This window comes from Triticum aestivum, chromosome 7D, assembly GCF_018294505.1.
Source record: "Triticum aestivum cultivar Chinese Spring chromosome 7D, IWGSC CS RefSeq v2.1, whole genome shotgun sequence".
Lineage (NCBI taxonomy): Eukaryota > Viridiplantae > Streptophyta > Magnoliopsida > Poales > Poaceae > Triticum > Triticum aestivum.
This window is the reverse complement of record NC_057814.1, coordinates 368,404,133-368,428,046: the sequence shown is the minus strand read 5'-3', so window position 1 is coordinate 368,428,046 and position 23,914 is coordinate 368,404,133. Positions and strand designations below refer to the sequence as shown.

At 44.8% G+C, this 23,914-nt stretch overlaps 1 protein-coding gene across 1 annotated transcript; it reads right to left on the bottom strand.

The window, feature by feature from the left end:
* Positions 1-281: 281 nt before the first annotated feature.
* LOC100125748 (probable mixed-linked glucan synthase 6) lies at positions 282-6,211 on the bottom strand. Its single transcript, XM_044586105.1, has 3 exons — positions 5,540-6,211; positions 3,167-3,911; positions 282-2,466 (listed from the first exon to the last, which is right to left on the bottom strand). Exons 1-3 carry the CDS (start codon positions 5,857-5,859, stop codon positions 697-699), a joined length of 2,835 nt encoding a protein of 944 aa, XP_044442040.1. The 5' UTR covers positions 5,860-6,211; the 3' UTR covers positions 282-696.
* Positions 6,212-23,914: the final 17,703 nt, after the last annotated feature.

Here is a 23,914-nt window from a genome sequence, read left to right as displayed (position 1 = left end):
ACGTGGAATGCGGAGGATACGGCCAACTCCGACGTCCACAATGAAAGTAGATCAGGAACATTAACAGTGCAACTTCAGATCGATCACATGGCTTCCAGCTTTATACAAGTCAAATATTCGGTAACACATAGTGGGACAGAATAAAGCTCAAGCAATTAGACGGTAAATAATAATAATTGTTATTGTTGGACCAAGTAATAATTGTGTATTTTTGCATAAATATACTAAGTAGATTCCCTGACAAAAAGAAATCAGTGGCGACAGGTGAACACATGCACGAATTAATGAAATTAAATTTATTGTTTCCATATAATACTACTAAAAGAATACCGCCCTCCACCCCACCCACGGGCCCAGCACTCCCAGCCTCTCTCATCTCTATACATCGTCGAGCATGTACATCCCGTACCCGGTAAGTCGTCTCCCTTGTTCTTCGCGTAATGTATAATTAAGTACATAATTAATTACCACAGGTAATTAAGAACTAAATCAAATCAACACCATCTTTTTTCTGGACAAAACTAAAAAGAAACGGGCAAAAAAGTGAAGAAAAAAATTAAAAAATGCAAACTTTGGCGGGCTCTGCTTCTCGATCAGATGGATGCATGCACTGTTCAGTGGATGACTTGTTGTTTCTTGTCGCAGGTCGTCGTTGTCTTGTCCGGATGCGCGGCGGCAAAGTCGTCAACAGGGACCTCACGGCCAGTTGTAGTACCCTGCGTCGACGAACTTCTTGCCATGGTGACCATGCACCGTTGTGTGCTTGCCTCCCGAGCTATGCATGTGGGGGATGTTGATGTAGAGCACGGCGGTGATGACGAAGGTGAATGCCCACCAGACGAGCACCACGACTGGCGTCTTGCCGTGCTTCCCCAGGATGCCCTTGGCGAACGGGTAGAGGTGGAAGAGCACCCAGAAGTTGAAGAAGACGCCGCCGGCGACCTTGAGCCAGTGCGTCCACTCGCCGTCGAGCACCTTGGCGAAGGCCACCGCCGACCCGATGATGTTGACGAAAATGATGATGATGGGTGTGATCATGAGCGGCGTCCAGCGCACCACGTAGAGGTCGGCGTAGGGGTCCTTCTTCTCGTCTCCCGACGGTAGCTTGGATGTGAGCTTGAAGGAGATGTCACGCCGGAATATCACCTTGGTGAGCACCTGGCACACGGCGGCGAGGTAGGCGGAGCAACTTGCCGTCATCCAGAACTGGCCGTTCCTGAACCACTCGAAGACGGTGACCCCGGCCCACTTGACCTCCAGCACGGCGATGACGAGCAGCGTGGAGAGCACGATGCCCAGGTAGACGTAGAACATGGTGGTGGGGCGCTGCACGATGAAGTGGCCAGTGACGAAGGAGAGCGCCGGCACGGTGGTGTAGAAGATGAGGAAGATGGCGGTGAACGGGTAGGTGGTGATGTTGATGTAGGCGACGCGCTGCAGCGGGTGGAGGTAGGTGCTGCCGAAGAGCGGGTTGTTCTTGGAGAAGAAGATCTCGAGGGAGCCCGTGGACCAGCGAAGCACCTGGAAGAGCCTCTCCGTGAGGTTGATGGGTGCGGTGCCGATGAAGGCGTGTGGGTAGATGGAGCAGTAGCGTGACCGCCACCCCTTGATATGCATCCGGTACCCGGTCACCACGTCCTCCGTCACGGTGTCGTACACCCAGCCGATCTCTTTGCCCCACCCGGTCTTCTTCTCGAACGCCGCCGCCGTCACGTTCACCGCCTCCACGATGGTCGCCTCGTCGGCCACGATGCCCTCAGCCGCCGCGGCGTAAGGCGACGGGTGCGACGCGCGCGGGATGCTGTCCACGAAGGCGTCCGACTTGCCGTACGTCTTCTTGGGCAGAGGCAGGAAGCCGTGCTTGCCCTTGGCGGGCACCGGCGCAGCCTTGGCCTTGGCCATGGTCATCTCGAGCCCAGGCTTCTCGTACTTGGTCTTGGCGAAGAGCCCGGCGAGCCTGGGGAAGCAGGGCCCGCCGACGTTGATCCTGGGCGGGTCGAAGCCGTAGACGGTGATGCGGCGGAAGAGACAGCCGGTGCCGACGTAGATGGGGCCCTGCATGCCGTCGAGGGCACGGAGGGTGCCGTCGAAGAAGATGCGGTTGTGGTTGGCGTAGAGGTCGGTGGGGTCGACGCCCTCGAAGCGCTGCGGGAACTGGACGAAGGCGACGGTGTCGCTGTCGCGTCCCACCATGAAGCAGATGCCGGCGCGGAGGGCCTGGGAGTTGTTGATGTAGTGGTCGCAGTCGAGGTTGAGGATGAAGGGGGAGTTGGAGAGCAGCGCGGAGGCGCGGGTGAGCGCGTTCATGGCGCCGGCCTTCTTCTGGTGGTCGTGTCCGGGGCGCTTCTCACGGGACACGTACACCAGCATGGGGAGACGCACATCCACGCCGCTGAAGTCCAGTGGGTTGTCAGCACTCGCCGGCGGGCCCGTCTGCCGGCGGTGGCTCGGGTGGTTCAGCAGCACCTGCATCCATTGCACAGACACCATTGTCAGCACTCCATTCCTCTTGCACTAGTACAATCACAACTTGAGCATAGGTAGATACAGTAGTGGTAAAAAAACAAGGTTAAATGAATGACATGGTTAATTTTCGCTGCTCCATAGTAAAAGGTCAAATGATTCTTACTGGAGTGTTACTATTACCTTAAGGTGATTAGTGGTTGGAGTAATTAATTATTACTACTATACAGGGTTAAGAGTTGGGCAGAGTAAACTGATGAATGATTGAGGCAGTTAAGAAAGCAGGGCCGGTGAATTGAATTAAATGGGTCATAAAGTGGACGCTGTAGTGCTGTCGGGGGGAAAGGACCACCCCAACCACCATTCCTCGTCACGGCATGAATGAGTGGAACCACACGTTGCTGGCCACAGGACGACGCGAGAAGAGGAGCATGCATGTTTTCTTGCATGTCTGTCCACAAGTGTGCTTGGCTGGCCGGCCGGTGGTTGCACTCTCGACTATCACCACGTCCATTCTGTCAAAATCTCCCTTGGATCGGCACAGCAGTGCAGGCAGGCATCACATCAGATGGCCACTAATAACGAGGGCCTAACTAACCAAGATTCCAAGAACAGCAGCATGCATGCATGCAATGCAGACATGTAGTAGGAAAGAAACAGTAAGTAGGAGTAAACGGTAGTGATAAGAATAGCTAGTACTGACCAGGACGATGCCGGCGTGGTCGCCCCTGCGGTGGTTCTCGGAGGCGTCGACCCAGGTGCCCTCCCACTGGGTGCCGTCGGCCATCCAGGTGGGTCGGGGCTCGCCTTCCCGGTGGGCGTTGGCGGCGTTGTACCCGTCGTTGCGCTGCTTGATGTCATGCTCCAGGCTGTTGATCCTGGCCTTGAACTCGTCGTACTCCTTGCGGACGCGGCGACGGTCGTTCACGAACTCGTCCTGGGCTCTCCCCATGTAGGGGTGGGACTTGAGCTCAAAGTAGCTCTCCGGGCCCCTGGGCTCGATCCCGTGCTTGCGGCAGAAGGGCACCCAGAGGGTGGCGAACTTGGAGGACTCAGCCAGGGCCTCGTAGGTGAGCAGCATGCCACTGTCGTCAGAAACGTAGCATGTGTTGCGGTCGACGGGGTAGTCGGCGGCGAGGATGGAGAGCACCGAGTTGGCAGTGGAGAGGATGGGCTCCTTGATGGGGTCGGCCGTGGTGACGAAGATGTCCAGCCCCGGGAGGGTGGAGGTGCCGTCGGGGCGGTCGAAGCGCTGCCGCAGCACGGCCAGGTCCGGCACGCGGTTGATGGGGTTCAGCTTGGGGAGCTGATCCAGCAGCCAGGAGAAACCGAACCAGAACTCGCCGCAGATGGATGTCACCCACAGCCACATGGCGTCAGGGTTCTTGTGGGAAATACGCCAGATCACGAACAGGGTGAAGGCGATGAGACGGACGAAGATCAGCACCCTGCATTGCATTATTCACATTCACCGTCAGTTACAGTTCATCATCAACTCACTCTTAGTAAAAATTGTTTGGATTAATCGAGTGCTGGCTATGTTGGTGCGATGATTGGGTGCAATTATTGGAGGGAACATGCGCCATGTTCATCTTTTCCCTTTGCATTTCTTTTCCCTATCAGACAGCTAGTTTTAATTTTTTTGCAAATGCCAAAAGGCGAGAGGGAAGGGCATCATGTTCGCATTGACAGCCAAGGCGGGTGCTGGCAAGTCAATGAGTGTGAGCTGGCACACTTGGCAGCAAACGGCGCCGTGTATGAGCACCGACATGCCTCGGCTGTCAGTAGGCCCGGGCCCCTCCCTCACCCGTCGTACGAGGGCATGGACGCGACCGCCAGAGGTGGTGCCGCTGGATTCCTTGCTCCATTAATGGGCCTCTTTTCTCGTTAAGTTTTCTTCTTCTTATTTATTTATGCTATTGGCGCCAAAAAGTCGTTGGAACCTTCTCCTGCTAATCGTTACTACTAGTAGGAGTAGTACTTTGGAGTAGTAGTAATCTTTTTCTTGTTAATCTTTGCAGTACTTTGAAGATGTTGTGCCGAGTGCACTTGACATATGCTAGTAGTGTTTATCTAGCACGCGCATTTCTTCTGAGTTGTAACTCTGCCACTTTAATATGGCTTTTCTCGGTGCCAACATGACTCACGCATTCTTCTGGGAAAAAAGGCATTCATGCGGTGGCACCACTTCTTTTTCTTCTCCTCCTTTCTATGACACGATATGGCATGATAATCTTCTTCTCGTTTTCTCCAATAAAACGGCTGAACAAAAACTAACGTACTACAGGCTCCATCTATAACTAGACTAGATGCCGAAAAATCTCATATACTACCATACCATACATACATGCATACGTTTCTCCAGTGACAAAAAAGGACATGTTACTTGCTTTTATATCTTGTCCCAACCCCAAAAGTTTAACCAACTTTCTCACTGCGACGTCCCCAGGGAGGATGGCGACGAGGCTTTTAATGATGTGGCTTGGATTCACGTGCAAGCCATGCCCACTGTCATCTCGTTTCACCTCGGATTCCTATTGCTATTGCACACCCAGATTTTATTAACTCTAAAGTGGCAAGGATTTATTAGCCGCCAGGGTGGCCACCGGGGCCCACCTGCCAGGCAGGCCCAACGGCTAACGTCCCCTCAAGCGGGCCCATGCAGCAGTGACTACGACTACTAGTAAAATGGAAGAACCAGCGCCCCGCCGCACCGAGCCGACAGCCCACACCGGGACGCGCTGTTTTGGGTGGATTCGAGCCATCATTGAACCGCCTCTAACGTGCACCTGTCTCGGACTTGTCAAATTTTAATCCAAGTTTACATTAATTAACTACTCCATTAATTACTGTGATTAACACCGACCAGACCATGCTACTACTAGTCCTAGGAGTACTAGCGCCACCGGTCAAGATCAAATAATCGTGACTGTCAACCTTGGCGTTGTGCTTGTTGGCTTAATCATTTTAGACTTGTTGTGCAAAAGAGTGGTAATAATAAATACTTATACAGTAAGTATGAAATACGTAATTGTTACTGTGACGCAGATATAGTAGGGAGTTTAGTTGCACGTACCGGTAGGGGTGGAGGAGGACACCCTTGATTTTCTCGGTGCGGAAGACGGGGCGGTCGTCAACGGCGGCACCGCTTTCGTCGGTCTCGCCGTCCTCGCCGAGCTCCACGCCCACCCAGCTCTCGTCGTTGACGGCGCCTATCTGCCCCATGGCCACGATGTCCATGTCGAGCGAGGAGGCGGCAGACGCCACCGCGGCCGATCCCGTGCAGGCGCACACCTGGAAGCCGCAGACGCAGGGCTTCCCGCTGGCGGGCGCGGTAGCGGCAGCAGCCGGCTCGTTGCTCCGCACGCGGCCTCCTCCGGCCACCGCTGGCGCCATGGCCGTCGTCCTCAATGCACGCACTCACTCTCCTTTACGACAAGGAGAACAAGCCGAACAATGGCAGGGAGGCAGGCAAGGTAGCTCTCCACGCTCAGGCAATGGGCGAGGCAGCCTTTAGCATGTGCAGGGAGAGAGAAAAGGAAGCAATGAATGAATGTAGGGGAGGGAGAGGGGAGGAGGAGGAGGTGCGAGAAATGACGAGTAAAGTACGTGGGGGATTTATGGGCTGGGAGGCACAAGAAGTGTCGGTAGGGGTTTCAAGCTTTGCTCTGCTCAGCTCGCTTGTCTTGCTGAGCTATCCAACCAACGGGTTGGAGGTGTCTGTGGGTTGTAATTGTGTTTGAGCGGTGTGCGGGTGTGTTTATATGTAGGTGGTGGACTGGCGAGCACATTGCTGCGTGTACGCGTGTATGCCCAGCCCAGCCCAGCCCATATGCATATGCATATCATCTCGCCGCACCGCACCGCACCTCACCTACCTACCAGGTTGCTTCCACTCATATTCCTGCCCCTGCCTGCTGTGCCATGTGATTTGTGATGCCCTCCCCTCCCCTCCCTGCGCAAGAAAACTAGTGATAATTAGCTTGCATTTCCGGTTTTTATTTTATCTTTTCGCTTGCATAAGTACTTCATTGTTGATTAATTAATGAATTGATTGGTGCCGCAAGATGGGACGATTTCCTTTTCCACCGATTGATTGTTATGTTAATGTAATATAGTACTAATCAGAGAGGAGAAGGAGAAGGAGCTGGGCGTAGAATAAAGGTACCAGGGCGATGAGTGGCGATGATGATTAGTTTGTTTGTTATGTGCCTGTTTTTTCTCTCTCTTTTATTAATTAACTTGGTGGGGTTTGTGAGCTTGGGCTTCTTTGCTGCCCTTGATTGAAAGATTCTTTTCTTGCGCCTTTTCTGCTCTCCCCCAGTCCAAGCTGAAGCCAGCCTGACCCGTGAGTCCCTGTAGCCATCCTGCAGCATCGCCATGCATCAGTGAGCTGTTTTGAGTACCGTACAAGCCTCTTTGCTCTGCTGTGACCATGCAGCCCAACGGAATTTTTAGCCTCTTGATGTGTATGTGCAAGTTGGGTTGGGAGAAACATTTTGGAGCACTAGTAGCAAACTGCGAGGACTCGCTCATACGTATTCTTGTCTTGTTGGTTGAAAAGTGGCATGCAGCAGAGCCACGGAAGGCAACAGTGGTCGGAGTAATATCGGTCACAGCAAAAGGTGGACATGCAGAGCCCGGTTCTACTACTGCCTCTTTCCTTTCCCCCCTTTGGTTTTGGTTTTGGTTTTGGTTTTGGCGAGGAAATGCTTCACGAGAAGAGAAGGAATGCGTTGGTCCCCTGGCCGGTTCATTGCCACAAGGAGGCTTGCCGTTCTGCCCGTTACGACGTCCCTATAGGAGCGGCGGGGAACGTCGCGCGCGTATCCGACGAGAAATCACGGCGGGAGGAGCATATAATCCGTCCTGATGGAGCTCCCTGAACTAACTAACGGGAGGAATTAAGCATGAGGTCTGCAGCTCGCTCGCGCCCGGCCAATTTGCAAACTAGGCCAGTTGTTAGGACAATGATGCGCGCGCGCCAGGCCACACGGCCCCGTGTCCAGACCCCGAACTAACCATACCGCCACTGAGAGGACAATTAAACCAACACACAAGAACAAGACGATCGAGGATGGAGAGGCCGGAAGAGTAATTAACCGGCGGTTGCTGTTGCTGTTGCATCGACGATCCAACCACATATGCGGGCACGCTAGCCCCCAGCATTCATGATAAACTATACTACTGTTACTACACTCAACGAGTCCCACAACATTTACGAGGAGAGGGGATGGGAGGGAAACGGACGCAATTTTAACGCTTCACGCCAACGGTAATGTAATGTGCGTGCATCTCCATCCGGGGCACACGTACTGACTCACTTGTTTGTGTGCGCGCGTCCGTGGAGAGGACGCTAATGACCTTATTGACGCCCACAGCTATGCCATCTGCAAAGCAGATTTCAGGCCCTTTACTGAACCACTACATCAAGATAATTCCTAAGCTGCTTCCCTCTGTTTCCCTAGAAATACAGCCCTTAAGGCATCGTTTTAGACTTGAGTTTTGTTTACATTAAAGTTCACCATGCAAGGTGTGTATTTCGTTGTGTCCAATGACCAGCCCAAGACTTTCCTCTTCAATTGCAATCTCAGTTTCTTGCTTGTTCTTTATTTGCCTACAGGAAATAGACCCTCGTGGTCAGGTTGATCATGCTCCGATATGGTCATTAACCTTTCGAAGTTGGATTAGCGATTGCTAAGGCGCGACGTCTTTGCACGTTTATAGTTGGATCATCAAAGTCGATTTCCACCGAAAATGGTAGTTATTATCTCATCGATATTGGAAATATGCCCTAGAGGCAATAATAAATTGGTTATTATCATATTTCCGGTTCATGATAAATGTTTATTATTCATACTAGAATTGCATTGACCGAAAACTTAAATACATGTGTGAATACATAAACTACACTGTGTCCCTAGTAAGCCTCTACTAGACTAGCTCGTTGATCAAAGATGGTTATGGTTTCCTGACCATAGACATGAGTTGTCATTTAATAACGAGATCACATCAGTAGGAGAATGATGTGATGGACAAAACTCAACCGTAAGCTTAGCATGACATCATATCATTTAGTTTTGCTATAGCTTTATTCATGTCAAGTATTTGTTCCTTCGACCATCAGATCATGCTACTCCCGGATACCGGAGGAATGCCTTGTGTGCTATCAAACGTCACTTTCTAACTAGGTGATCATAAAGGTGCTCTACAGGTATACCTGATGGTCTCTGTTGGGTTGCATGGATCGAGACTGAGATTTGTCACTCCGTGTGACGGGGAGATATCTCTAGGCCCTCTCGGTAATACAACATCACAAGAAGCTTCATGTGACTAATGAGTTTAGACACGGGATCTTGTATTACGGAACAAGTAAAGGGACTTGCCGGTAATGATATTGAACTAGGTATGGAGATACCGACGATCGAATCTCGGGCAACTAACATATAGCCGGACAAAGGGAATTGCATACGGGATTACCAAAATCCTCGACATTGTGGTTTAACCGATAAAGATCATCGTTGAATATCTGTGGACCAATATGGACATCTAGTTCCCGCTATTGGTTATTGACTAGAGAGGAGTCTCAGTCATGGTTGCATGATTCTCGAACCCGTAGGGTCGCACGCTTAACGTTCGTTGACGCTAGAGTAGTATTGGGATATGTACAATGGTGACCGAAGGTTGTTTGGAGTCCTGGATGAGATCCCGGATGTCACGAGGAGTTCTAGAATGGTCCCGAGGTAAAGATTGATATATAGGGTGTCATTTCTAGGGTACTGGAAAAGTTCGGGGGAATACCGGCATTGTATCGGGGGCCACCGAATGGTTCCGAGGGACCACCAGTGGGTCCCACCAGCCCCAGGGGCCACTATGGGCTGAAGGGGGGTGCCCTAGCCTAGTGAGGCTAGGCGCACCAGCCCCAAGAGTCCATGTGGCTTGGGGGACAAGAAACCCTGAGGGGGAAGGGAGGAATCCCATCTGTCGTACGGGAGAGGGACTCCTCCCCCCTTGGCCGCACCCCTCCTTGGAGGAGGGGCTAAGAGCTGCACCCCCGCCCTTGCCCCTATATATAGTGTAGGGAGAGGAGGGGAGCCGAACCCTAAACCCTTTCCCAGGCTCCTCCCCCTTCCTACCACCATATTCTCTCGGTACGGCTTGGTCAAGCCCTAATGAAGTAACTCCACCACCATCTCCACCACGTCGTCGTGCTGATCGAGATCCCATCTACTTCTCCCCCTTCTCTTGTTGCATCAAGGAGGAGGAGACGTCACTAAGCCGCACGTGTGCTAAACTCGGAGGTGCCGTCCGTTCGACGCTAGATCCGTTTGGATCGTGATTGGATCACGAAGAGTACGACTACATCAACCGAGTTATATACGCTTCCGCTTTCGGTCTACAAGTGTATATAGACACACTCCCCTATCGTTGCTATGCATCTCCTAGATTGGATCTTGGGTGTTTTGTAGGATTTTTTTTTGATTTCCATGCTTTGTTCCCCATCAGTGGCATCATGAGCTAGGTCTATGCGTAGATGTATATGCATGAGTAGAACAAAAAGTTGTTGTGGGCGTTGATGTTCAGATTGCTTACTTCCCTTGTCTTATTTGGATTCAGCGGTATTGTGGGATAAAGCGACTCGGACCAACCTTACATGTCCTCGCACATGAGACCCGTTCCACCGTTTGACATGCAACTAGTATAGCATAAAAGTGGCTGGCGGGTGTTTGTTTCTCCTACTTTAGTTGAATCTGATTTGAAAAAGGCGGTCCTTGTAGAAGGTTAAAAGGCAACTTGAATATCGTTGTTGTGATTTTGCATAGATAAGAACGGTTCTTATAGTTTGCCCTAGTAGCCACGTAAAAATTGCAACAACAAAGTAGAGGACGTCTAACTTGTTTTTGCAAGGCATGTTGCGATGTGGTATGGCCAAAACGTGATGTGGTATATGTTGATGTATGAGATGATCATGTTTTTTAATAGGTTCATGACGTGCATGGTGATGAGTATGGCAACCGGTAGGAGCCATAGGGTTGTCTTTAATTTATCGTAAGACTTGCGTGTCAACTAATAATTAATGCCATGTAATTGCTTTACTTTATCGCTATGCGTTAGCGATAGTTGTAGAAGCAATACTTGGCGAGACAACCACGTGACGACACAATGATGGAGATCATGGTGTCATGCCGGTGCTGATGGAGATCATGCCGGTGCTTTGGAGATGGAGATCAAAAGCACAAGATGATAATGACCATATCATGCCACATATTTTGATTGCATGTGATGTTTATCTTTTATGCATCTTGGTTTGCTTAGGACGACAGTAGCATTATAAGATGATCCCTTTGCTAAATTTCAAGATAAAATATGTTCTCCCTTAGTATGCGTTGTTGCAAAACTTCGACGTTTTGAAGCACCTCGTGACGATCAGGTGTGATAGACTCTTCGTTCGCATACAACGGGTGTAAGCCAGTTTTGCACATGCATAATACCTGGGTTAAACTTGACGAGCCTAGGGACAGACATGGCCTCGGAGCACGGAGGGTCGAAAGGTTGAACATGAGTCATATAGTAGATATGATCAACATGGAGATGTTCACCATTGATGACTACCCCATCTCACATGATGATCGGACATGGGTTAGTTGATATGGATCATGTAACACTTAGACAACATGAGGGATGTTGATTTAAGTGGGAGTTCACTAGTAATTTGATTAACTAAACCAATTATCATGAACATAGTCTTAATGTCTTTGCAAATTATGTTGTAGATCAATGGCTCACGTTGTAGCTCCCCTGAATTTTAGTGTGTCCCTAGAGAAAGAAAAGTTGAAAGATGATGGAAGCAACTATGCGGACTGAGTCCGTAATTTGAAGATTATCCTCACTGCTGCACAGAAAGGCTAATGTCCTTGAAGCACCGCTAGGTGTGCCACTGCTACCTCTTGAGCACTGCGTTGGTTTTCCCTTGAAGAGGAAAGGGTGATGCAGCAAAGTAGCATAAGTATTTCCCTCAGTTTTTGAGAACCAAGGTATCAATCCAGTAGGAGGCTATGCGCGAGTCCCTCGCACCTACACAAACAAATAAATCCTCGCAACCAACGCGATAAGGGGTTGTCAATCCCTTCACGGTCACTTACGAGAGTGAGATCTGATAGATATGATAGGATAATATTTTTGGTATTTTTATGATAAAGATGCAAAGTAAAATAAAAGCAAAGTAAAAAAGCAAAGGAAATAACTAAGTATTGGAAGATTAATATGATGAAGATAGACCCGGGGGCCATAGGTTTCACTAGTGGCTTCTCTCAAGAGCATAAGTATTTTACGGTGGGTGAACAAATTACTGTTGAGCAATTGACAGAATTGAGCATAGTTATGAGAATATCTAGGTATGATCATGTATATAGGCATCACGTCCAAGACAAGTAGACCGACTCCTGCCTGCATCTACTACTATTACTCCACTCATCGACCGCTATCCAGCATGCATCTAGAGTATTAAGTTCATGAAAACAGAGTAACGCCTTAAGCAAGATGACATGATGTAGAGGGATAAATTCATGCAATATGATAAAAAAACCCATCTTGTTATCCTCGATGGCAACAATACAATACATGCCTTGCTGCCCCTACTGTCACTAGGAAAGGACACCGCAAGATTGAACCCAAAGCTAAGCACTTCTCCCATTGCAAGAAAGATCAATCTAGTAGGCCAAACCAAACTGATAATTCGAAGAGACTTGCAAAGATAACCAATCATACATAAAAGAATTCAGAAGAAGATTCAAATATTGTTCATAGATAAACTTGATCATAAACCCACAATTCATCGGTCTCAACAAACACACCGCAAAAAGAAGATTACATCCAATAGATCTCCACGAGAGAGGGGGAGAACATTGTATTGAGATCCAAAAAGAGAGAGGAAGCCATCTAGCTAATAACTATGGACCCGAAGGTCTGAGGTAAACTACTCACACTTCATCGGAGAGGCTATGGTGTTGATGTAGAAGCCCTCCGTGATGGATGCCCCCTCCGGCGGAGCTCCACAACAGGCCCCAAGATGGGATCTCGTGGGTACAGAAGGTTGCGGCGGTGGAATTAGGTTTTTGGCTCCGTATCTGATCGTTTGGGGGTACGTAGGTATATATAGGAGGAGGAGTACGTCGGTGGAGCAACAGGGGCCCACGAGGGTGGAGGGCGCGCCCTGGGGGGTAGGCGCGCCCCCATACCTCGTGGCTTCCTGCTTTGTTTCTTGACGTAGGGTCCAAGTCTCCTAGATCTTGTTCGTTCCGAAAATCACATTCCCGAAGGTTTCATTCCGTTTGGACTCCGTTTGATATTCTTTTTCTGCAAAACTCTGAAATAGGCCAAAAAAACAGCAATTCTGGGCTGGGCCTCCAGTTAATAGGTTAGTCCCAAAAATAATATAAAAGTGAATAATAAAGCCCAATAATGTCCAAAACAGAAGATAATATAGCATGGAGCAATAAAAAAATTATAGATACGTTGGAGACGTATCAAGCATCCCCAAGCTTAATTCCTACTCGTCCTCGAGTAGGTAAATGATAAAAACAGAATTTTTGATGCGGAGTGCTACTAGGCATAATTTTAATGTAATTCTTCTTAATTGTGGTATGAATATTCAGATCCGAAAGATTCAAGATAAAAGTTCATATTGACATAAAAATAATAGCACTTCAAGCATACTAACTATGCAATTATGTCCTCTCAAAATAACATGGCCAAAGAAAGTTCATCCCTACAAAATCATATAGTTTAGTCATGCTCCATTTTCGTCACACAAGAATGCTCTCATCATGCACAACCCCGATGACAAGCCAAGCAATTGTTTCATACTTTAGTAATCTCAAACTTATAAACCTTCACGCAATACATGAGCGCGAACCATGGACATAGCACTATGGGTGGAATAGAATATGATGATGGGGGTTGTGTGGAGAAGACAAAAAAGGAGAAAGTCTCACATCAACGAGGCTAATCAATGAGCTATGGAGATGCCCATCGATTGATGTTAATGCAAGGAGTAGGGATTGCCATGCAACGGATGCACTAGAGCTATAAATATATGAAAGCTCAACAAAAGAAACTAAGTGGGTGTGCATCCAACTTGCTTGCTCACGAAGACCTAGGGCACTTGAGGAGGCCCATTATTGGAATATACAAGCCAAGTTCTATAATGAAAAATTCCCACTAGTATATGAAAGTGACAAAACAAGAGACTCTCTATCATGAAGATTATGGTGCTACTTTGAAGCACAAGTGTGGTAAAGGATAGTAACATTGTCCCTTCTCTCTTTTTCTCTCATTTTTTTGGGCCTTTCTCTTTTTTTTATTCCTCACTTGGGACAATGCTCTAGAAAATGATGATCATCACACTTCTATTTATTTACAACTCGATACTAGAACAAAGTATGACTCTATATGAATGCCTCCGGCGGTGTACCGGGATATGCAATGAACCAAGAGTGACATGTATGAAAGAATTATGAATGGTGGCTTTGCCACAAATACTATGTCAACTACATGATTATGCTAAGCAATATGACAATGATGAACGTGTCATGATAAATGGAATGGTGGAAAGTTGCATGGCAATATATCTCGGAATGGCTATGGAAATGCCATAATAGGTAGGTATGGTAGCTGTTTTGAGGAAGATATAAGGAGGTTTATGTGTGAAAGAGCGTATCATATCACGGGGTTTGGATGCACCGGCGAAGTTTGCACCAACTCTCAATGTGAGAAAGGGCAATGCACGGTACCGAAGAGGCTAGCAATGATGGAAGTGTGAGAGTGTGTATAATCCATGGACTCAACATTAGTCATAAAGAACTCACAACTTATTGCAAAAATCTACGGAGGTGTTTGTTTCGTCAAATTCTGCCCGTCACCTATTTACAGTGTAAACCGATACAGTTACGTGCGTTTGATGAGACAACTCTGTAATCACGTTCCTCTGTAATCAGTTCCAGGCCATCTATCGAACGATACCCCCCACCCCCCAGCGGTAAAGGCTTCCTTACCGCTCGACTTTGCCCCTCACCCGCGACTCGCTCCTCCCCTCGATCCGTCCCGCGCCGCCGCCTCCCTTCCAGTCCAACGATGCCGCACCGCCGCCTCCCTTCCAGTCCAGCGACGCCGCGCCGCCGCCTCCCCTCGACCCCCTTCGGTTCTCTCCTCCTGGTCCAGCCGCCGGGTTGACCTCGCCGCATTAGTCGCCGGGAACGACCACGCCAGCCGCCTCCTACGCCGATGAGGGTGGACCATTGAAGCCGCGTACGAGGAGCACAAAGGCCCATCTGCCCATCTCCGGATCGATCTCTTCCTCCATCAGTCTCCTACTACAGATCTGAAGGTTAGGGTTACTAGTCCATCTGTTCTTGATCTTGAAGTAAAAAAATATGTGTGCTTGATCTATTCTTGATCTACTAATGATCTGTTATAGGTTGATGTCTAGCATATATTTCCATCTGTTCTTGATCTTGAAGTAAAAAAATGTGTGACTTGATCAGTTCTTGATCTACTAATGATCTGTTATAGGTTGATGTCTAGCATATATTTCCATCTGTTCTTGATGTTGAAGTAAAAAAATATGTGTTCTTGATATATTAATGATCTGTTATAGGTTGATGTCTATTAATGATCTATTCTTGATCTTGAAGTAGAAAGATATGTGTTCTTGATCTGTTCTTTTATTAGTGATGACTAGTGGAGTATAATTGGTGGTCTGTCCTTTGTATTTTTCTGATGTGTTCATCATCTGCCTAGTTAGGTAACTAGGCAAATAGATGAATTAGGTTGGCTGGTCACAAAAAGGAAGGAAGGTGTCTTGTTCGATGCATGTTCCTGTTGACAATTGGACCATCTTCTTTAGCTTTCTGATGTGAAATCATATCCAGATACTTGGAACTTTGCATGACCAGTAGATCGACGGTGATATCCACATATCAACTAGATATTTGTTGACTATTCCTCTAGTTTTTTGATATGCAATTTTCCTATCCATATGCAGCAGTTGTATTTGTATATGACTTAATTAGGCTTCTGATGTGCAAGTTTTTTTGAATCCATTGTACCTTTGCATGACAAATGCATGTGCAAGTTTTTTCATCATCCTAAAATCTATCCAGTTTCTTGTTTTGTACTACCACCAATTTTTAGGAAAGAAAGTCATACCAACCTTAAATAGGTATATTTTCCTTATGCAGTTATGGCTCGTCTTCCTTTAAGTGCGAGGCGTGGAAGGAGAAATGCAATATTTTTTAATCTGACCACTTCCATTATGCTTGTATACTATTATGTGTGGTTCATGTTTGCATTAGCTTATAGGAGAAAATGTTGGCAAATAGAAAGGAGAATTAAAATTAGAGAGTTAAGGGGAGAGAACTTGTATCGACTAATTGGTGAGAGCGACGCTATGTGTATAAGTCAACTTCGTATGGATAGGAGAACATTTCATATATTATGTGAGATGGTGAGAGATGTTGGTGGTCTAAAGGGTACAAGGAACACATCATTAGAGGAGATAGTGGCATCATTCTTGTATGTTTTATCACACCATCTCAAAAATAGGACAGTAGGAAAATTCTTCTATCGAAGCCCTGAGCCAATTAGTAGAAACTTCAACGCTTGTCTTCTAGCTGTCTTGAAGCTGCACCATGTGCTACTTAAGAAGCCTGAACCTATACCCGAGGATTGCACCGATGATAAGTGGAAGTATTTCAAGGTAAATAGCTACTAATAAAAAATATTATTCACTAGATGATCTCAATAGTGGTAAAAGATGCTAATATTTGCACATTGTTCTTTATGTTGTAGAATTGCCTTGGAGCATTAGATGGCACACACATAGGCGTAACAGTCCCAGCTAATTTGAAAGGAAGGTATCGATCAAGGTTGGGTGATATAGATACAAATGTGTTAGGTGTAGTCTGTGTTAGCTAAGAGAGTGCTTTTCATTTCATTGGTCTTGCAGTATACATCATTTTCCATTGTTATCTTTGTCAAAGTGTTGAAATGCATGGAGCAGATTCCCACCTTTTCCTTCGTCAAAGTGTTGATGAGAAAGAACAATCATGTTATAGTTGCTATTATTATTTTTATTATTGGTTGTTGCTTGTGTGTTTCTTTATCCTCATTTTAACTCGTGCTTATTAGCAGATGAGAAAATAAGCAAGGTTCATTAGAAAATGGGATCAGTGGTGTGGCGTGGAAGATGAAGATGAATGGAAAAGCTTCTTTTCAAGATTGTGAACTTGGCCTTTCTATTTATCCTATAATATAAAAACAAATTTAGGGACTAATTATGTAGTTTATTTCGAAGTGTCGTTGAATTCCGAGTTCGTATCATTTTCATTTTAAAAATGTGTAATGTCGTTAAAATGGAGCCAAATTCTGGTTAAAGGATGTCTTTGCATTGGATGAATGCAAAAATATTTCTAAATTGTGTGCTTGTTTGATGCATGTGAAAGCCCATGTTGTGTTCTGTACTGTGAAAGGTGCATGTTATTGTGTCAAACCAAACACTGTTTAGGTACCTGTTTCCTTTACACTGTAGAACCAAACAAAATGGGGTTTGTCCAGTCCAGTGCTGTTACAGTCTGTAAACAGTTCCCATTTACGTTTACGTTACCACTGGACGAAACAAACACCTCCTACAAGTCATCAAAAACCAAGCACTACGCGCATGCTCCTAGGGGGATAAATTGGTAGGAAAAGACCATCGCTCGTCCCCGACCGCCACTCATAAGGAGGACAATCAAAGAACACCTCATGTTTCAAATTTGTTACATAAGGTTTACCATACGTGCATGCTACGGGACTTGCAAACTTCAACACAAGCATTTCTTAAATTCACAACTACTCAACTAGCACGACTTTGATATCACTACCTCCATATCTCAAAACAATCATCAAGTATCAAACTTCTCTTAGTATTCAACACACTCACAAGAAAGTTTTTACTAATCTTGAATACCTAGCATACTACGTTTATTTAAGCAAAATACCATGCTATTTAAGACTCTCAAAATAATCTAAGTGAAGCATGAGAGATCAATAGTTTCTATAAAACAAATCCACCACCGTGCTCTAAAAGGTATAAGTGAAGTACTAGAGCAAAACTATATAACTCAAAAGATATAAGTGAAGCACATAGAGTATTCTAATAATTTCCGAATCATGTGTGTCTCTCTCAAAAGGTGTGTACAGCAAGGATGATTGTGGCAAACTAAAAAGCAAAGACTCAAATCATACAAGACGCTCCAAGCAAAACACATATCATGTGGTGAATAAAAATATAGCTCCAAGTAAAGTTACCGATGGAAGTAGACGAAAGAGGGGATGCCTTCCGGGGCATCCCCAAGCTTTGGCTTTATGGTGTCCTTAGATTATCTTGGGGGTGCCATGGGCATCCCCAAGCTTAGGCTCTTGCCATTCCTTGTTCCATAATCCGTCAAATCTTTCACCAAAACTTGAAAACTTCACAACACAAAACTCAACAGAAAATCTCGTGAGCTCCGTTAGCGAAAGAAAACAAAAGACCACTTCAAGGTACTGTAATGAACTCATTATTTATTTATATTGGTGTTAAACCCACTGTATTCCAACTTCTCTATGGTTTATAAATTCTTTTACTAGCCATAGATTCATCAAAATAAGCAAACAACACACGAAAAACAGAACAGTCTGTAGTAATCTGTAACTAGCGCAAACTTCTGGAACTCCAAAAAATCAGACAAAATAGGACGACCTAGACAATTTGTTTATTGATCAGCAGCAATTGGAATCAATATTGTATCACGTTCTGGTCATTTTTAACAATTATTTTCGTGAACAGAAAGTTTCTGGAAATTTCTGCAAGATCAAATAACTATCATCCAAGAAGATCCTATAGGTTTAACTTCGCACAAACACTAATTAAAACATAAAAACACATCTAACTAGAGGCTAGAACAAATATTTATTCCTAAACAGAAGCAAAAAGCAAAAAAAACTAAAAATAAAATTGGGTTGCCTCCCAACAAGCGCTATCGTTTAACGCCCCTAGCTAGGCATAAAAGCAAGGATAGATCTAGGTATTGCCATCTTTGGTAGGCAATCCATAAGTGGCTCTCATGATAGATTCATATGGTAATTTTATTTTCTTCCTAGGGAAGTGTTCCATGCCTTTCTTTAATGGAAATTGGAATCTAATATTCCCTTCCTTCATATCAATAATTGCACCAATCGTTCTATGAAAAGGTCTACCAAGAATAATAGGACATGAAGGATTGCAATCTATATCAAGAACGATAAAATCTACGGGCACATAATTCCTATTTGCAACAATAAGAAAATCATTAATTCTTCCCATAGGTTTCTTAATAGTGGAATCCGCAAGGTGCAAGTTTAGAGAGCAATCATCAAAATCACGGAAATCTAGCAAATCGCACAAAGTTTTGGGAATAGTGGAAACACTAGCACCCAAATCACATAAAGCATAGAACTCATGATCTTTAATCTTAATTTTAATAATAGGTTCCCACTCATCATAAAGTTTTCTAGGGATAGAAACTTCCAACTCAAGTTTTTCTTCATAAGATTGCATCAAAGCATCAACGATATGTTTGGTAAAAGCTTTATTTTGACTATAAGCATGAGGAAAATTTAGCACGGATTGCAACAAGGAAATACAATCTATCAAAGAGCAATTTTCATAATTAAATTCCTTAAAATCCAAAACAGTGGGTTTATCAACATCTAGGGTTTTTGATTTCTTCAATCCCACTTTTATCAATTTTAGCATCAAGATCTAAAAACTCCGAATTTTTGGAACGCCTTCTAGGTAAAGGTGGATCATATTCAATTCCATCATTATCAAGATTCATATTGCAAAACAAAGATTTAATAGGGGACACATCAATAACTTTTAGATCTTCATCTTTATTTTCATAGAAATTTGAAGAACACGCTTTCATAAAGCAATCTTTCTTAGCACGCATCCTAGCGGTTTTTTCTTTGCACTCATCAATGGAAATTCTCATGGCCTTGAGAGACTCATTGATATCATGCTTAGGAGGAATAAATCTAAGCTTTAACGAATCAAGATCAAGAGAAATTCTATCAACGTTCCTAGCCAATTCATCAACTTTAAGTAATTTCTCTTCAAGCAAAGCATTAAAATTCTTTTGCGAATTCATAAACTCTTTAACACTAGTCTCAAATTCAGAGGGCATCTTATTAAAATTTCCATAAGAGTTGTTGTAGGAATTACCATAATTATTAGAGGAATTGCTAGGATAAGGCCTAGGATTAAAGTTTCCTCTATACGCGTTGTTACCAAAATTATTCCTACCAACAAAATTCACATCCATAGATTCATTGTTATTATCAATCAAAGTAGACAAAGGCATATCATTAGGATCGGAAGAAACACTCTTAGTGGCACATAATTTCATAAGGTCATCCGTCTTTCCACTCAAAACATTAATTTCTTCTATCGCATGCACTTTTTTATTAGTAGATCTTTCAGTGTGCCATTGAGAATAATTAACCATAATATTATCTAGGTGTTTAGTAGCTTCTCCTAAAGTGATTTCCATAATAGTGCCTCCCGCGGCCGAATCTAAAAGATTTCTAGAAGCAAAATTCAATCCGGCATAAAAAATTTGTATAATCATCCACAAATTCAAACCATGAGTAGGGCAATTACGTATCATTAATTTCATCCTCTCCCAAGCTTGTGCAACATGTTCATGATCAGGTTGCTTAAAATTCATGATATCGTTTCTAAGAGAGATGATCTTAGCGGGAGGAAAATACTTAGAGATAAAAGCATCTTTGCACTTATTCCAAGAATCAATACTATTTTTAGGCAAAGACGAAAACCAAGCTTTAGCACGATCTCTAAGCGAAAAAGGAAATAGCTTCAATTTAACAATATCATTGTCCACATCTTTCTTCTTTTGCATATCACACAAATCAACGAAGCTATTAAGATGAGTGGCGGCATCTTCACTAGGAAGGCCGGCGAATTGATCTTTCATGACAAGATTCAACAAAGCAGCATTGATTTCACAAGATTCAGTATCGATAAGAGGAGCAATCGGAGTGCTAAGGAAATCATTATTGTTGGTACTGGTAAAGTCACATAATTTGGTATTATCTTGAGCCATCATGACAAACAAGCAATCCAACACACGAGCAAACAAAAAGCAAGCGAAAAAGAGGCGAACGAAAAAGAGAGGGCGAATAAAACGGCAAGGGTGAAGTGGGGGAGAGGAAAAAGAGACGCAAATGGCAAATAATGTAATGCGGGAGATAAGGGTTTGTGATGGGTACTTGGTATGTTGACTTTTGCGTAGACCTCCCCGGCAACGGCGCCAGAAATCCTTCTTGATACCTCTTGAGCATTGCGTTGGTTTTCCCTTGAAGAGGAAAGGGTGATGCAACAAAGTAGCGTAAGTATTTCCCTCAGTTTTTGAGAACCAAGGTATCAATCCATTAGGAGGCTACGCGCGAGTCCCTCGCACCTACACAAAACAAATAAATCCTCGCAACCAACGCGATAAGGGGTTGTCAATCCCTTCACCGTCACTTACGAGAGTGAGATCTGATAGATATGATAGGATAATATTTTTGGTATTTTTATGATAAAGATGCAAAGTAAAATAAAAGCAAAGTAAAAAAGCAAAGGAAATAACTATGTATTGGAAGATTAATATGATGAAGATAGACCCGGGGGCCATAGGTTTCACTAGTGGCTTCTCTCAAGAGCATAAGTATTTTATGGTGGGTGAACAAATTACTGTTGAGCAATTGACAGAATTGAGCATAGTTATGAGAATATCTAGGTATGATCATGTATATAGGCATCACATCCAAGACAAGTAGACCGACTCCTGCCTGCATGTACTACTATTACTCCACTCATCGACCACTATCCAGCATGCATCTAGAGTATTAAGTTCATGAAAACAGAGTAACGCCTTAAGCAAGATGACATGACGTAGAGGGATAAATTCATGCAATATGATAAAACCCCATCTTGTTATCCTCGATGGCAACAATACAATATGTGCCTTGCTGCCCCTACTGTCACTGGGAAAGGACACTGCAAGATTGAACCCAAAGCTAAGCACTTCTCCCATTGCAAGAAAGATCAATCTAGTAGGCCAAACCAAACTGATAATTCGAAGAGACTTGCAAAGATAACCAATCATACATAAAAGAATTCAGAAGAAGATTCAAATATTGTTCATAGATAAACTTGATCATAAACCCACAATTCATCGGTCTCAACAAACACACCGCAAAAAGAAGATTACATCCAATAGATCTCCACGAGAGAGGGGGAGAACATTGTATTGAGATCCAAAAAGAGAGAGGAAGCCATCTAGCTAATAACTATGGACCCGAAGGTCTGAGGTAAACTACTCACACTTCATCGGAGAGGCTATGGTGTTGATGTAGAAGCCCTTCGTGATGGATGCCCCCTCCGACGGAGCTCCGCAACAGGCCCCAAGATGGGATCTCGTGGGTATAGAAGGTTGCGGCAGTGGAATTAGGTTTTTGGCTCCGTATCTGATCGTTTGGGGGTACGTAGGTATATATAGGAGGAAGGAGTATGTCGGTGGAGCAACAGGGGGCCCACGAGGGTGGAGGGCGCGCCCTGGGGGGTAGGCGCCCCCCCATACCTCGTGGCTTCCTGCTTTGTTTCTTGACGTAGGGTCCAAGTCTCCTGGATCTTGTTCGTTCCGAAAATCACATTCCCGAAGGTTTCATTCCGTTTGGACTCCGTTTGATATTCTTTTTCTGCAAAACTCTGAAATAGGCAAAAAAACAGCAATTCTGGGCTGGGCCTCCAGTTAATAGGTTAGTCCCAAAAATAATATAAAAGTGAATAATAAAGCCCAATAATGTCCAAAACAGAAGATAATATAGCATGGAGCAATAAAAAATTATAGATACGTTGGAGACGTATCAGCCACCCGCTCCTGCAAATCTCGACGCTTTGAACATCTGGAAGACTAGAAGTGATGAATACACGAAGTTCAGTGCGCCATGCTTTACGGCTTAGAACCAGAGCTCCAAAGACATTTTGAGCACCACAGAGCATATGAGATGTTCTAGGAGCTAAAATTGGTATTTCAGGCTCATGCCCGGGTTGAGAGGTATGACACCTCCGACAAGTTCTTTAGCTGTAAGATGGAGGAGAACAGCTCCGTTAGTGAGCATGTACTCAGAATGTCTGGGTACTACAACCACTTGAATCAATTGGGAGTTAATCTTCCGGATGAAGTAGTGATTGATAGAGTTCTTCAGTCATTACCACCAAGCTACAAAGGCTTCGTGATGTACTATAACATGCAAGAGATGGAAAAGATGATCCCCAAGCTATTCGCGATGCTTAAGGCCACGGAGGTAGAAATCAAGAAAGAGCATCAAGTGTTGATGGTCAATAAGACCACCAGTCTCAAGAAGAAATGCAAGGGAAAGAAAGGGAACTTCAAGAAGTATGGAAAACTAGTTGCCACTCCCATGAAGAAACCCAAGGCTGGACCCAAACCTGAGACTGAGTGCTTCTATTACAAGGGGAATGACCACTGGAAGCGGAACTGCCCCAAGTACTTGGCAGATAAGAAGGCTGGCAATGTCAACAAAGGTATATGTGATATACATGTTATTGATGTGTACCTTACTAGTGCTCGAAGTAGCGCCTGGGTATTTGATACTAGTTTGTTTGCTAATATTTGTAACTCGAAACAGGAGCCGCGGAATAGAATGGAGACTGGCTAAGGACGAGGTGACGATGTGCGTTGGAAATGGCTCTGAGGCTGATGTGATCGTCGTCGGCACGCTCCCTCTGCGTCTACCTTCGTGATTAGTTTTAAACCTAAATAATTGTTATTTGGTGCCTGCGTTAAGCATGAACATTATATCTGGATCTTGTTCATTGCGAGACGGTTATTCATTTAAGTCAGAGAATAATGGTTGTTCTATTTATATGAATAATATCTTTTATGGTCATGCACCCCTTGTGAATAGTTTATTCTTGTTGAGTCTCAATCGTAGTGATACACATTCATAATATTGATGCCAAAAGATGCAAATTTAATGATGATAGTACCACATACTTGTGGCACTGCCCCTTAGGTCATATTGGTGTAAAATGCATGAAGAAACTCCATGCTGCTGGACTTTTGGAATCACTTTATTATGAATCATTTGAAACATGTGAACCATGCCTCAAGGGTAACATGACTAAAACCCCATTTTTCGGTACAATGGAGCAGACAAGTGACTTGTTGGAAATAATACATACTGATGTATGTGGTTTGATGAGTGTTGAAGCATGCGATGGATATTGTTATTTTCTAACTTTCGCAGATGATTTGAGTAGATATGGGTATATTTGCTTAATAAAACACAATTCTGAAAC